This window comes from Canis lupus, chromosome 20 (genome assembly GCF_048164855.1).
Source record: "Canis lupus baileyi chromosome 20, mCanLup2.hap1, whole genome shotgun sequence".
Lineage (NCBI taxonomy): Eukaryota > Metazoa > Chordata > Mammalia > Carnivora > Canidae > Canis > Canis lupus.
This window is the reverse complement of record NC_132857.1, coordinates 54,866,960-54,883,994: the sequence shown is the minus strand read 5'-3', so window position 1 is coordinate 54,883,994 and position 17,035 is coordinate 54,866,960. Positions and strand designations below refer to the sequence as shown.

Genomic DNA, 17,035 nt, shown 5'->3' with positions numbered 1-17,035 from the left:
GTGATGTTGAATACAGTGGCCTACTTGGTCAAGATTTACTATTATGTAGTCTCAGTTTGGCTTTTGGTTTGCAATTGATGTTAAACTGGGGTTTCTGACTTTCCTAAATGGACCTATTCTTATTGGATTCATAGGAAACAATAAAAGGCACAATTATTTATCATTTCTATTGTTATCATTATCATCACATAGAGTGATTATTAGTTTAACCTCTACATTATATAGATAAGAAACCTGAGGCTCAGAGAGCATAATTAGCTTCCTTAAGGTCATAAAATGACAAAGACTGGACATTAGGAACCTAAGTCACTTAACCCAGACGCTTTCTGTTTTGGCATACTTACAGCAAATTTATATATTACTATACATATATACATACGTATATGTATATAAGGATATTCTCATTTGCATATGTACTTATATAATAACATACTTAACACTTAAAGTCAGGTATAACCGTCTCTTAAAAAATAAGGAAAAGGCAAGCAACCTTTGGATAACTTTGACCACTGATTGACCCACAGATTGCCTCTGAGGTTTTGTTTATATTATGAAAAATACCTCTTGCCCTACCTATCTTGGAAATGTTGATTTGACAAGATACAGTTATAAAATATGCCTATTAGCTATTTTATATCTGTTCTCTCCATTGGGAAACAAACAAGTGGATTTATTTTCTCCTTTATGTCTTTGCAAATTTAAAGTTGGCTATTTCTTTAAATTAAAAACTCTGAATGAAGTAAAAATTAATGATACAAATGAAAAAATATTTTAACAAAGCCTTTATCCACAAGTTGAAACATCTGGGTAATGCATCTGCTCCTCGTTAATTTCCATGTAGAATATTTAAGTTGTATCCAAAAATATTTTGGCTATGTTCCAAGTAAACATAGCCAATTTTGATATGATATATATGAATTCTATAAAATGCTCTTGAATAGGGGAAAACTATTATAGTATGTAATAATTTGAGGCAATTTCTTTTCGTGTTCCCTTTTAGATCTCATTTAAATTTGTGCACATGTATTTTTAACAGTACGTTTTTTGGGGGATGCCTGGGTCGCCCAGCGGTTGAGTGTCTGCCTTCAACTCAGGGCATGATCCCAGAGTCCTGGGATTGAGTCCCACATGGAGCTTCCTGCATGGAGCCTGCTTCTCCCTATGTTTTATGTCTCTGCCTGTCTCTCTTTCATGAATAAATAAATAAAATCTTAAAAAAATATATAGTATGGGGTTTTTTTGTTTGTATTTAAATTCTAGTTAGTTAACATAGTTATGTATAAGTTAACATATAGTGTATACTGGTTTCTGGAGTAGAATTTAGTGATTCATCACTTATATGTAACACCCAGTGCTCCTTAATGCCCATCACCCATTTAGCCTATCCCCTGCCCAGCCTCCCATCTGTTGACCCTCAGTTTGTTCTCTATAATTATGAGAGTCTTATAGTTTGCCTCTCTCTTCTCCCTTACCCCTTCCCTTTTGTTCATCTATTTTCTTAAATTCCACATATGAGTAAAATTATATGAGCATTTTTTTTAGTGGTACAAGTTAATCTATTTGACGATACAAAGTGCAGTGATTTCTTGTTCTCTGGGTGTATTTAGAATACAGCAAGTCTTAAAAACTGCCTTTAAATTAAAAGTAGCATTTTTACAGACTCCATCTAGAAAATATAAAATTTGAGCATGACAGAGTAATGCCATTTTCAATACTATACCATGTCTCCTTTTATATTTAAGTTTTTAATGGTGCACCTGGAAATATCCAGCTTAGAATCTGTCTACTTACTAATCTAGGAATACAAACATAGTATCTATATAATGCCTAAGAATCAGATAGTCCTCTTTGTATCATTAAACTTTTAATTATGGTGTCTTTTTTTTTTTTTTTTTTTTTTTTTTTTGTTACTCAGGGAAGTTTTGCCGAAAACCTTTCATTTCTTCTGGAAGCTTTAAAAAAAGGTAAATGTTAGTATATTTAACATCATCAAAGGTATCTTTTAGCTTTTTCCCCTGATTATAAAAGTGATACATATTTTTCCAGAAAAAAAATGTGAAAAGCCATAATACAATGATCACTGTAATCCCTCGACTGTTAGAGTTATTATCCCAGTTATTATTACTTTTAAAGTAGTCTCCATGCTCAGCATGGAGCCCAGTTTGGGGCTTGAACTGATGACTCTTGAGATCAAGACTTGAGCTGAGATCAAGAGTTGGGACCCTTAACTGACTGAACCACTGAGGCACCCTGTGATTATCCCAATTAACATTTGGTTTCATATCTTTATTTACCTGCAATTTCTCGACGATACAGATGGATCTAATTTTTTATAAGAATAAAATAAGTTCCCATATTGTATAATGTGTATCTTTTCACTGAGCAATATGTTGTGAGTTTTTTTCCATGTCAGTAAATAGTGAGTTATATCATCATTTTTATGGTTCTCATATATTGTTTAATAAATTACCTGTACTTAAAAATGTAATAAATAATAAATTATTAATCACCAGTTATGAAGTTTGATTTCTAACTTTATATAATTAGATGCTTAGATGCTTAGATGATCTTTTAGATATTTCCTAGGATAAATTTAATGAGTAGAGTTCTGGATTAAACACTACCATATTTAAAAGAATAATTATAGGGGCCTGGGTGGCTCACTTGCTTAAGTGTCTGCCTTCAGCTCAGGTCATGATCCCAGTGTCTTGGGATTGAGCACTTCAGCCGGCTCCCTGCTCAGGGGAAAGTCTGCTTCTCCTCCTCCTTTCCCCACTCCCTTTACCTCTCCCCCTGCTCCTACTGTCTCTTTTTCTCTGTCTCTCTCAAATAAATAAATCTTTAGAAGGAAAAGGAAAGAGAAAAAAAGAAAGTAAAACTATAACCAAATTACCCTCGAAGTTCCATTTCAAATCTAAACATATTTAAGAGTACCTTTTCGGGATCCCTGGGTGGCGCAGCGGTTTGGTGCCTGCCTTTGGCCCAGGGTGCGATCCTGGAGACCCGGGATCGAATCCCACATCGGGCTCCCGGTGCATGGAGCCTGCTTCTCCCTCTGTCTATGTCTCTGCCTCTCTCTCTTTCTCTCTCTGTGACTATCATAAATAAATTAAAAAAAAAAAAGAGTACCTTTTCCTTTACAACTTTGATTTACAATTATTAATTTTCATGTCTGCCTGAGAAAAAATACATCTCATAGTTTGATATGCATAATTGTGGTGTTGATGATGCCCATCACTTCATATTATTATTGGACACTGATATTTCCTGGTTTATGTATTTTCTTGTTGGTTCTTTGCCTTATTTTGGTGGTGTTTATCGGATACTCACTTAGAATTCATGCACTCATTTTTCTCTTACCTTGGTTTGGACTTTTGTGCTGAAAAGAAATTTTAAATTTTTTATGTAGTCAGTATTTTTCCCTCGAGTTTGAAGGTGTTCGTTTCTATTTTCATATAATACATATATTTTGTAATTTGACACGAATTATTTTGATAAGGTGTTAAGTGAAGAGCTAATCTTGCATACACTACTTTTCCCCGTTGATTTTAATGGTGTATTTTATCAAATACTACATTTCTATATTATACAGATTTGTTTATACACTCTTTGAGTAGTCCTTGTGATTTTAATGCCCTTTAGGTTACAGTATATGTTTTGTTATCTGTTCATTGTCCCCATACCAGATTTTCTTTTTACTTGTTTGTGTAAATATAAAGCCATAAACCTTATGATAATAGTGATTCTTCTGCTAAAGTAGTTTCCCTCATTGTAATGCGAAAAATGAAATCCCACAGAGTCATATATTGAACTTTTCCTCTGTTGAAATACTAAAATTGTGGTGGTGGTAGCTCACAAAACCTGTGGTTTGAAAGAGTTAAAAGTGGCTTTGGCTGAATTTCATGGTTTAACAGTTACTTGTAAAGTTACAAATATTTGGGAAGATACACTTTGCATTTCTACTAACTAAACAAATCTGCTTTGAGGCAAAAGTTTTGTTCATAAGTTGGGGGGACTCCCTTTATTATTAATCCCAAAGTATTTTGGTCTATGTAGGTGTTAAGAGATCCCTGTCAGTTTGCTGATGTTAGAAGATTATATTTACACAGTTTTAAAAACAATAGTCACTTAGGTAATGTTCTTAATTTTCATCAGTAAATGACTAGAGTCTCATAATTAGACTGTGAACTAATTGAGGGCAATAGGGCTGTCTTGTGAATAATTTTTTATTGTTAAATAAATGTATAGGCTTTGCTAAGTATCCTACCCAAAATAGGTTTTCAATATATGTTTGTTGAATAGAGTTTTAACACCTTAACTGTAGTAAATAATTTGGAAATTTAAGAAAGGTTGATACAATTGCCTGTTAATATCTAAAACTCTTATTTTATCTTAGGTGACCGGTCTAGTAGCTGCCCAGTGATCTTCATATTAGATGAATTTGATCTTTTTACTCATCATAAAAACCAAACACTCCTCTATAATCTTTTTGACATTTCTCAGTCTGCACAGACTCCACTAGCAGTTATTGGTCTTACATGTAGATTGGTAAGTTTTTCTTTCTATTAAAAAATGGATTATCATATTTAGAAAATTAAACCTTAATAACTGACATAGTCACTTATGTAGGTCATTATATCAAGCATTTTTTCAAATGTGTTTCACTAGTGCCTGGTTCATTTATCCCACTTTTCAACTCAGATTGAAGAAAACAAGAAGACATTTATCACACATACTCATAAACTTATACCTTTCTCCCTCCCTCTAGTAGAATCACTGAATAAAAAATATGAAGTCAGATTATGCTAGTATAATTTCTACATTAGCAGGTAAAGAGAAAACTAAATAATCGCACCATTTTATTAAAATCTCTAATAGTTTATACTTAGGATTCTATATTTTGACAATGCTTAGACTTGAATAGAAAATGATACTGTCCCATCTTTGTGGTACACATTTCCAGAAATGAAAGGGATTACTTCTATCAAGCTGTCACAGTAGATAGTGCCTTTTTTGCTTCTTAAAGATGATTTTAGAATGATTTTTAACCATAGTCTCAATGTCACTATCACATTACTTTATGAAGACTTTTCTACATGTTGAACCTAACATACTTGGGATGACTACACAGGCCTTTTTTGTTTTTGTTGGTTATCTTCTTTTACATTATAAACTTTCTTCCTGAATTCAGGTAAAACTGGTATAGAAGAATCATCTCTCTTCTCATACTGTGGCTGCCATGAATCTGTTGTTTTCATTCTTCCTTTCCCTCTTTCATTCTTGGCAGATCTGTGGTCAGGCCCATTTACTTCTTTTTCCTTTCCTACAGCTCTTTGTTTTTTAGAAAAGTGAAATGCTTTACTAAGTCTTTTTTTTAACTAAGTCATCTTTCAATAGTCCTCCTTCCAGTGTTGTTTTTCTATGGAGCGTCTTTCTCTGTCGTGTTTTCCCCAGTGCTCTAGAGTTTATGATATATGCCTTCATAGTAAGCCTTCCTCACAGAACATCTGTCTGGTTCTTCACAGATCTTTATTCCTCCTTGCCAAAACATCAGTCACACTGCAGGAGTTAAGGAAGCATCTCCTTTCTTGCTTTAAAAAAAAAAAAGTCTTCCTTGGGTGGAAGTAGCACTGGCAAATGTTACTGACCCATTGAAGGACCAAATAAAGAATCTGTTGTTCTTTAGCAGTGTCATAATAAGCCTTTAAAAAGTCTAAATGTATGATTCTCCCAACTGTGCAATTCAAGTCTGTCTATATGTCTACGTTTATAGGAGAAAAGCAAAAGGATAGATGGATTAGTGACTTTATTAGCAAACAACCTCTTCTCTCCGGAAGTGGGTTTTTTTGGTTTTGTTTTGTTTTGTTTTTTTACTATTCCCTTTATTCCCACATTGCCAACTTCTGTCCTCAACTGTCCACTACTCTGATGTCTTTCACTTCCACCTCTTTCTTTCTCCTCCCAAGTTAAAGCTCTTAATTATTGCTTGCATAGAGTGTTGTTTCCACTGCCTTTCAGCTTCCTGCCTATATGGATGATCTAGAGCTGCTCCTTAATAGCAAATTTATAATATTGCTATCTCTATACATAATGTCTTCTCTTTTAATTATGCTGGCACTATATTTTTAACCAAAAAAAAATTCCAGGTTTTTCATTCACTTTCTCCCTACCAACTCCAAGCTGTTAATCTTGCCTGTCATCTTTTCTGGACTAACCATGATCCCATTTTGATCATTTGAATTCTTTCCTCTATTTGATACCTAGCTATTATGAAAATCATCTGGGTAGATTTTAAAATCGATAATTTAGGGCCTCACCACAGCTTTTTTTTTCCTTACAGAAAATTGATACTAAACTTGATTCCTAACTTCTTAAGGAAAAATAGCACAAATGCAAGCAGTTTCTAAATACCACTGTAAAAAAGCCAAGAGAGAGAATAACTTCTCACTGTCATGCTGTGTTCCTGCAAGTTTCCTCTCGTATAGTTTATTTCAGCTTGAATTTATAGGTAGTTTTGTGTAGAACTGAATTTTTCTTAGTTATGTATGCTACTTCTTGAGTCTTTGTTACATAAAACAATGAAGATATTTAAATTTTCAGGAATATAATAAGTCTACTGCATTTTGCCCTTTTTAAAATCTGAATTCTACATAGAATGTATGAAATTCCTTATTTAAAGTCTTGGTGTTACTGTAGCAGAGAAGTATTCAATACTAGTTACAATTTTTTGTGCAGCTATTGTTGGTCTTGGAATGCTGAAGATTAGCTGAGAATAGCATAGTAGGAAAAAGGCATGACATCACCAGGCCCACAGATGCTTAGAAGGGGATTATTAAAAGTGGCTTGCATAACTGTAAGGAAGTCAAAGGAATGATTCGAGTTTTTGAAGGCTTGCATACGTTTTTGTTTTTTGTTCTTTTTAATGCTTAATTGTGTATTATAGGATAAGCATCGTTACTTAAAGTGATAGTTCAAATATGTATGCCTCTAATATTGGTGGGTTTTTTTTTTTTTTTAACATGTAGCTAATACGGATTTTTGTTTGTTTTTAAGGATATTTTGGAACTCTTAGAAAAAAGAGTGAAGTCACGATTTTCTCACCGGCAGATACATTTAATGAATTCATTTGGCTTTCCACAGTATCTTAAAATATTTAAAGAACAATTATCTCTACCTGCAGAATTTCCAGACAAGCTCTTCTCTGAGAAGTGGAATGAGAATGTTCAGGTAACTTGGAACAGAGGCAATAATGTTTAAATAATTTTTGTGCCTTACTTATATATACCATTGAAACCTACAAGTTTAAACAAGTCTGGAAATTAGCACAGTTTGTAATATTATTGTAGCATAAAACTGCATTAATACAAATTATACACTTTTTTGTGTTATTTTCTTTTAAAAGATATTTGAAATGTCATATGCTAATTTCTCTCTCAAAAGAGCTTTATTGGGCAGCCCGTTTGCCTCAGCGGTTTAGCGCGGCCTTCAGCCCAGGGCCTGATCCTGGAGACCCGGGATCGAGTTCCACATCGGGCTCCCTGCATGGAGCTGCTTCTCCCTCTGCCTGTGTCTCTGCCTGTGTCTCTGCCTCTCTCTCTCCGCTCTGTGTAGTCTCATGAATAAATAAATAAAATCTTAAAAAAAAGCTTTATTATTTTTTAAGATTTTATTATTCATGAGAGATACACAGAGAGAGGCAGAGACATAGGCAGAAAGAGAAGCAGGCTCCCCGTGGGATATGGAACTTGATCCCAGGACCCTGGGATCATGCCCTGAGCCTAAGGCACATGCTCAACCACTGAGCCACTCAGTGTTCCCTCTCAAAAGAACTTTAATGAGATTTTTATTTCTATCTGGCTTTTATTTTAGATTATTCTAAATAATCTAAATTATTAATATTGTTTGATACAGAAAAAATTGTTAAATTGTGAAGATTGTTAATATTTAGTGCTATGAAAGCTTTATTTTCATGAATTACAAGTTTATCTATATATTAGCTTAGTGGTTTATATCTAACTGTCCAGTACGGATCCCCCCCCCCCCCAATTCTTGTACAATTTCAGTTTTTATTTCATTGGGTCTATTAAGTCAAGCCAGGCTTGGCACCTCTGGTTATATTGTCTGTATTGGTGAATCTCATCTTGTAGTCCCTGGAGCCCTCAGGGTCTTAGCTATCCAGGCACAATCACATGCTGATTTAAAGGTTTACTAAACCTTTTGGGCTCTGTAAATTTATCTTGAATTGGATAGCCTAACTTATATGGGCCATTCATATCAACTCTGCATACTAGCATCAGTTTACGATACGCTGACAGGAATTTTCAGTTGGCAGGAAGAAGGGAGAGAGTGTACGTGTGGGAGTGTGTTTAATAACAAAATTAAAAAACTGTTGCTGAATAAATCCCACATGGTAGAATCTCAAAAATATGGGTCTTCTGAAAGTAGAAAATAATGTAGAGTCCTTGGTCTTAAAAGAATTGGGGTAAACTGGTCTATGATATTAAATACTGATGAAGATGATTAGATCTTTGGATAATTAAAGTTGAAAAGTGTATATTCACTAGCTCTAAAAAAAATACATTGTTTTATGTCAAAGTAATAATTATTTTATTATTTTTTGTAGTTTTATTAAGTTTTTATTTAAATTTCAGTTAGTGGGGCACCTGGGTGGCTTAGTGGTTGAGCCTTTGCATTGCTCAGGTCATGATCCCAGGGTCCTAGGATTGAGTCACATATTAGGCTCCCTGGATGGAGCCTGCTTCTCCCTCTGCCTATGTCTCTGCCTGTCTGTCTCTCATGAATAAATAAAAATGAAATCTGTAAATTAATTAATTTCAGTTAGTTTATCTACCGTGAAATACTAGTTTTGGGTGCAGTATCCAGCAATTCATCACTAACGTATAACATGCAGTCTTTATCACAGGAGGTCCCTTCCTTATTACCCATCACCCACTTAATCCAGCCCCTGTGCACCTACTGTCCAGTACCCTCAGTTTGTACTCTGTAGTTAAGAGTCTGAGGGCACCTGGGTAACTCAGTCAGTAAAGTGTCCAACTCTTGGTTATGGTTTATGTCATGGTCTCATGTCATGAGAGTGAGTTCAAGTCTTTCCTGTGTTTGTCTCTCTTTTTACTCCCTGTGGCCCTCTTTCGTTTAAATTCCACATGGATGAAATCACATAGTATATGTCTTTCTCTGACTTATTTCCCTTACCATAATACTCTGTGGTTTCATCCATGGCATTACAAATGGCAGCATTTCATTCTTTTTTTTTTGTCTTAGGTAATATTGTATGTATACACCATAACTTCTTTATCCATTTATCTATTGATGGACATTTGGGCTCTTTCCATAATTTATTTGGCTATTGTTAGTAATGTGAGTATAAACATTCATACACAAAACTAAATTCAAAATGGATAAAAGACCTAATGAGACATGAAACCATCAAAATCCTAGAGAACACAGGCAGCAACCTCTTTGACCTTGGCCATAGCTATTTCTTATTAGATCTATCTCCTGAGGCAAGGGAAACACAAGCAGAAATGAATTTTTGGGACTTCGTCAAGATAAGAAGCTTCTGCAAAGATACGGAAACGGTCAACAAAACTAAAAGGCAACCTTCGGAATGGGAAAAGATATTTGCAAATGACCTATCTGATAAAGGGTTAGTATATAAATATATAAAGCCACTTATTAAACTCAACACCTAAGAAACAAATAATACAGTCAAGAAATGGGCAGAAGACATGAACAGACATTTTTCCAAAGAAGACCTACAGATGACTAATGGATACATGAAAAGATGGTCAATATCACTCATCATCAGGGAAAGACAAATCTAAACTACAGTGAGATGTCACATCACACCTGTCAGGATGGCTAAAATTAACACAGCAAACAATAGATGTTGATGAGGGTGTGGAGATAGGGGAACCCTCTTACACTGGTGGTGGGAATTGAAACTGGTACAGCCACTGTGGAGAACAGTATGGAAGTTACTCAAAAACAGAAATACCCTATGATCCAGCAGTTGCATTACTCTACTGTGTATTTACCCAAAGGATATACAAATACTGATTCAAAAAGCAGTCATGATTTTTAACCCTAAATATCAATATCAAATTAAAAGTGGGACCTTTGCATTTGTTTTGTTCTTAAACAGTTTTATCAGCTTTGTTGAGCTATAAGTGACAAAAATTATGTATGTTTCATCTGTACAACTTGATTTGATACACGTATACATCATGAAATACCACAGTGAAACTATTCAAAACATCCATCACCCTAGTAGTTACTATTTTCTTTTCTTTTCTTTTCTTTTCTTTTCTTTTCTTTTTTCTTTCTTTCTTTCTTATGGGAGGAGGTGAGAATTCTTATAAGCTATCTTATTCTAGCAAATTTCAAGTATATGACACTATTGTTAACCATAGTCACATTTTTAGTGTTAATTATTCGATCTCCAAAATGTACTTATCTTGCATAACTGAAACTTGATTCTTGCTTTGATTATAAAATACAGTCTTCTCATCTAAGCACTGTTAATTTGGGCACTTTCCCTTTTTTAAATTGTTAATTTGGGGACTTTGCTTTTTTTAAATTAAAAGTTCACTGAACAAGGGAAGATCTGGCTGGCTCACTTGGAAGAGCATGCAACTCTTGATGTTGGGGTTGCGGGTTCAAGCCTCACATCGGGTGTAGAGATTACTAAAAGTTCACCAAATAAAATTTCGTAAGTGTATAAGAATGCATTGGTTGAAGGTACAGGTTTCCCTTATATCCATGCCCATTTTACCTCCTTTTACTACAGAGTAATTATTTGGTTTATAGCATTTCATACTAAAGGTGCTTTTACATAAAGAGTTCAAATTTTGCATATTAGTCTTTGTTTTACCTTTTCCATTTGATCTGATTGACAATTCTGTATTTTTTTCTAGTGGTACTCTACAGAATTATATGTAAAAATGGTTGATTCTATCCTTAAAATTCAGATATTGTTCTATGCTGTCCTTAGGTGTGGTTTTTCCTTCTCCCTTCTCCACAAATTAATCTTGCCTGAGACTCGGGTATTTGTCAGTCCCAGGAAGTCTTTCTGATACTCTGTCTTATTATTAAGATTATAGTCTTTAGGAACTCTTTATATTTGGTACTCCCACATTGTCCCTTTCCTTACTTAGATCCAGAGTGGAACAGAGCTCTGCATCTTTGGCCTCTGAATCCACTTTTCTGTGCCTCACTCTCAGGCTTTCACCCACAGTTCCTGAACTGATGATATTGTTAGGACAGTATGTTTTTCTGACAGTATGTGTTTCTGCTTTAGAGATTCAAATGCAATCTTTCATGGTCTTTGCTTTGCCAGGACTTTTATTCCTGTCCCTGCTTCCTTTCTTTCCTAAGATGACATCATAGCCCAGGTTGTACAGTGCTGACACCTGTCTTTGTATCCTTCCCAGCCTCTATTCCATTTTGTGCATCTGAGTAGGTATATAGAAGTGTTAATTAGATGAAAGGAATTACTCCTGAAGCATAATTCTAGATGGCTCGGAAAATGGTAACCCTGTGGCAGGAGTGTGGTTAACCCTTAGGATCATTACTGATCCTAATATCACTGAATTTAGGGGCAGATGGTAGAAGTGAATGTGAGCACTATCCTTTTGGTTTTGGGTGTTTAACAATCTTGCAGTTCTTTTATAATGTAGAACTAGTGTCACTGAAGTTTGTGTCTCTTAGTTCTAATACTTTGTTCCCTTTATCCTTACCTCATTTGCCACTTCCCTTTGGTATGCTAATGATGAACTTCACTTGAAATATTTGTCAGCACCATGGCCAGAGGCCCTGTCCAGGAAAAGTGGGGTTGCACTGAGGGAGCTATCCTTTCTCTGAGTACTGACTACCCAGCAAGTTTTTTTTTTTTTTTTTTGATACCCAGATTAAAACAAAAACAATAGTATAGATAACAAATTTCACCTATGGAATCTCATCCAAGAAATAACTTCAGGATATAGGGTTGAATCCTGCCTAACTTGAATGTTGTAGCCCTACCTACCCCGGATGAGTCAAATAAGTTAGGCAGAGTAAATACCATCACAGCATTGCAGTAGAAGAGAAATCCCTGTATGAAGGAGCATTTTAAAAGATGGTATTTAATTCTTCTCAAAGGAAATTCCCTCCCAAAGTACTATAGCTCAGTTCCAGGAATGTTTACCTACTGTCATAACCTTCCCTGTTAGCAGTAGGTGAGAAGATTCAGCAGAAATTGACTAGGAGGTTTAGTACCTATTATGCTGCCACTAAGTTATCCCTGGACAGCATCCTGAGTTTTGAGTTACCAGTAAACTGTGTTACATTCTGCTTACGATCTACCTGTGAAGAGGGCACCATCCAAGCAAACTGTACAATCAGAATAAGAACTTGCTTCTGCAACTGCTATTCATGTGTTGCATTAGTGAAAAGTTAATGTTTTGGCTTCCTTGAATAACAGGAGAGGTCTGCTTTGTTTCCATGTTCCTGTAAGGGGTGACATCAGCCATTCTCCATCTTTATTTCCCTTGCATCATTTCCTGAGCCAACTCCTATAAAGGAGTTTTCAATCCAGAGAAATAAAATCAGTCGTGTTTCAAAACCCAAGATCTTATATCTTCAGTGACTATCATAGTTAAATAAAATAGACATTCAAAGAGTGCTTTTTTTTTTTTAATAGCTTTATCTCCAGGTAGTTTCTAGTGTTTGAATCAAGGTGAAAGTGTAATAAGAGATTGTTTTAATGGCTCACATATAGATCTAGACTTTTTTTTTAAAAGCGTATTAAGTAATTAAGGAAGCAAGAAGGTGATAGCTTTCAGAAAGATGGAGAGTTGGATTCAGACCTCTATATAAGAAGAAAGAGTATAGGTTAACCCTTTAAAGCATCATGTGGAAGAAAAGCAGTTAACCAGCTATTCTTTTTTTTTTTTTTTTTAAACCAGCTATTCTTAAAAATAACTGAATTCTTACAGAGAAAATTTCTTTTATCAATGTTTTTATCCCAGGCGATTTTTTTAATATTTTCAACAGCACTACAGTTAATTGCCAAAAGTTTTTTTATGTGTATTACTTTGCTTTATTATTTTATGTTCATCTACTGTACTTTCAAAGGGTACTTGATCCTGTTTATGATAAAAAGATATGTATAGTAATAGCAAACAAATGCTGTTAAAGTCAAAGAGAGGGGATCCCTGGGTGGCGCAGCGGTTTGGCGCCTGCCTTTGGCCCAGGGCACGATCCTGGAGACCTGGGATCGAATCCCACATCGGGCTCCCAGTGCATGGAGCCTGCTTCTCCCTCTGCCTGTGTCTCTGCGCCTCTCTCTCTCTCTGTGACTATCATAAATAAATAAAAATTAAAAAAAAAATTTATAAAAAAAAAAAATAAAGAGAATAGTGAAAGCAATGACAAAGGAATGGGGACTTCAGCTAGGATAATGGGATAATGTATTCACTGAGTGCATAAAACTTTATTCCATTATACTAGAATTTATTCCTGAATTTGGATCTTCTTGCAGTAGAAGTAGAGGCAAACCAGTATCATCTCTAGAAAATGAGGTTTTATGGGTTTTTGTTTAAGAAAAAGAATCCTTATTCCTTGCAGATGATTTTTGAGAATTTATGTCAGTCTTCCCCAGGCTATTTTTGGCTCTGCCAGCTGTTAATTTCCTTTCCTTACTTCTGACTTTTTGTTTAATGCTAAATGTACCTTTTCATTAATTCTAATTCATTGCGGTCACTTGGCTATTTAGATAACAGCCTTTTCAAGAGGCTTATTGATCTCCAAATTTCCAAAGCGATTAGCTTCTCAAAATATATTTTAGTTTGCACTATTTACATTGTTGATCACTACTTCCTTCCCCTTGGTTTAATTGCTCTCTCTTAGATTCTCTTCCAGTCTTCAATATCTTTCTCAGTCTTTTTGCTCTTCTTTTTCCATTTACTTCTTAAATATTAATAATCAAGTTTCACTTCTTGACCACATCTTCATTCTTTTTAGGATATTCTGTCCCCAAAATACCATTTATGATTTTTTTCTTCCCTCTTAAGCCTTTGCTTTTCCACAAGTCACTATTTGACTTTCCATCAGACCATGTCTTCTATAAATGTCTTAATTCTCTACTTACACTATTAATTCAGACCCTTTTTGTCTCTAATATGGATAGTTGCAGTGTCCTACAATTAGGTTTTTCTGTCCTTGTCTTACCATGAAATCACTTTGCCAATAACTGAAACTCAGGGTTACATGACTAATCATCTTCTGTCAGTATGCCACGATCTTTCTGCATTGCTCATGTTGTTCCCTATAATGCTTTCTTTTTAGCTTATTGACTCATACGGTTTAAGCATTCTTTGTATTGCTTTACCTTTTTTCCCCAAATATGGTAATTCTTACTCTGTTGTGTTTTGTGCTGAGTTTTGATCATCCCCCTGGTATGACTGTATAGTTTCCCTTTTTACACCAGAAAGTTTGGGATAGGTATTATGTTTTATTTTTGTGATATTTAATTAACATAAAGGGTTAAGAAGAAAATTAATAGACTAGAAATTTCATTTTGATTTTTGTATCCTGCAAATAAAACCAACGCCTATTTAATAATGAATAAATAATCAGATAGAGTTAATGAGGTACACCAACCAGTGAGGCACATTATAGTTAGGTTTTAAACTGCCTTCTTCCTTATCTTTTTTTTTTTTTTCTCTCTCTCTAGTGTCTCATGGAAGATAGAAGTGTGCGAGAAGTACTACAAAAGCATTTCAATGTCAGCAAAAACCTACGGTCATTACACATGCTATTGGTTTGTATTCATTTTATTTTTGCTACTTATTTCACCAGGTAATTACATTTTGATGGGAATTGGATTGAATTTACAGATAAATTTTGGGAGAATTACCATGATTACTATGTTGAATCTTCTAATCTGCAATCTTCCAATCTGGAATATGGTACATTTCTCCTTTTATTTAGTTTTTCTTTGATTTGTTTAATCATTTTATAATTTTTACCACAAAGACTTTTTATATGGTTAAAATGTATACTTAAGTATTTAATTATTTTTTGGAAATGATACTTTGTAAATATATTTAAATGACATCTTGTTTTTAATTGTTTTCAATATGTTCATTGTTAGTATACAGAAATATATTTGTTTCTAATGGTATCGTAAATGTCTGTGACTACTAAAATTTGTGGCTGCTAGTATAAATATGTCCAGGTACTTTGAAGCAATTTTGCAAATTAGATATTTAGGGAAACTCAGATGCACAAGACAGCATATACAAGATTATTTAGAGCAATGCTGTTTATAATTGCAAAAAAAAAAAAAAAGAAAATGACAGCTGTCAAGGGAAAGAATAAATTGAGTATACATGAAGGAATGTAATAACAGAAAAAAATGAATGAGCTGGAAGTGATACCTCAACATGCATAAGTTCTCAGAATAGATGTTCAGTGAAGAAAGTTACAGAGGTACAATATGATATTTATATAAAACTTAGAAATTAGTCTGTGTTGTCTAAGAATATATACGTATTCATACATATGTTTTTGTTTTCTATGCATAAATACTTACAAATGCAGTTGTTGGATTGTACAGTAGTTCCATTTAATTTTTGAGTAATCTACATACTATTTTCCATACTGACTGTACCAATTTATATTCCCCCTAACAGCAGGAGGGTTCCTTTTTCTCCATATCCTCCGTAACACTTGTTCTTATCTTTTTGATACTAGCATTCGGATAGGTATGAGGTAATCTCTCATTGTGATTTCGATTTGTCTTATTCTGATGATTAGTGAGGTTGAGCATTTTTTCATGTGTCTGTTGGCCATCTGTATTATGTCTTTGGAAGTGTCTGTTCAGCTCCTTGCCCACTTTTTAATCCAATCGTTTTGGGTTCTGGTGTTGAGTTCTATGAGTTCTTTATGTATTTTGGATACTAACCTCCTAATCAAATATATTTACAAATATGGGAGAAGTAATGAGATTGACTTTTTGGTTTGTTGATGATTCCCTTTACTGTGAAAAGTATTTTAGTTTTATATAGTCTGACTTGCTTTTTTTTGTTGTTGTTGTCCTCACATAAACGCAGTTATAAAAAAATATGCTGAGACAGATATCCAAGAGTTTACTGACAAGAGTATTTTTTAAAGAGTTTTATGGTTGCAGGCCTTGTATTTAGGTCTTTAATCCATTTGGTGTAGGAAAGTGGTCCAGTTTCATTCTGTTGAATGTCACTGTCCAATTTCCCAATACCATTTATTAAAGAGACTATCTTTTCCTCATTCTATATTTTTGCCTTTTTGTCATAGATTAATTAACCATAAACCTGTGACTTTATTTTTTATTCAACTATTCAGTTCCGTTGATCTATGGGGCTGTTTCCATGACAGTAGCATACTGTATTGATTACTATAGCTTTGTAGTATAGTTTGAAATCTGGGAGTGTGATACTTCCAGGTTTGTTCTTTCTGAAGATCACTGGCTATTCCAGGGTCCTTTGTGGTTTCATACAAATTTTAGGATTATTTCTTCTAGTTCTGTGAAAACCGTTACTGGTATTTAGATAGAGATTGCATTGAAGCTGTAGATTGCTTAGGGTAGAACAAACATTAACAATGTTAGTTCATGAGCATGGTATATTTTTCCATTTATTTGTGTCATTCTCAGTTTCTTTAATCAGTGTCTTAACAGGTTTTAGAGGACGGGTTTTTTACCTCATTGGTTAGTTAAATGTCTTCCTAGATATTTTGTTCTTTTTGATGCAGTTGTAAATGGGATTGTTTTCTTAATTTCTCTTTCTGCTAGTTTGTTGTTAGTGTACAGAAACACAGCAGGTTTCTGCGTATTAATATTTTATCCTGCGACTTTACTGAAGTTTTGTGTTGGTTCTAATGGTTTCTTGGTGAAGTCTTTAGAATTTCCTGCCCTAGTATTATATCATCTGCAAGTAGTGACAGTTTCACATTTTTCTTAAGCAATTTGGATGCCTTTTATTTCTTGTCTGATTAC

At 34.3% G+C, this 17,035-nt stretch overlaps 1 protein-coding gene across 3 annotated transcripts in view; it reads left to right on the top strand.

Annotated features, from left to right (window-relative positions):
• ORC4 (origin recognition complex subunit 4) overlaps positions 1 to 17,035 on the top strand; it is an 87,095-nt gene that overhangs the window by 59,940 nt on the left and 10,120 nt on the right. For all 3 annotated transcript variants that reach the window (XM_072789129.1, XM_072789130.1, XM_072789131.1), the window contains exons 7-10: positions 1,916 to 1,964; positions 4,397 to 4,548; positions 7,054 to 7,227; positions 14,735 to 14,821. In XM_072789129.1, the coding sequence (XP_072645230.1) occupies positions 1,916 to 1,964; positions 4,397 to 4,548; positions 7,054 to 7,227; positions 14,735 to 14,821 (462 nt within the window). The remainder of the gene's footprint in view (positions 1 to 1,915; positions 1,965 to 4,396; positions 4,549 to 7,053; positions 7,228 to 14,734; positions 14,822 to 17,035) is intronic.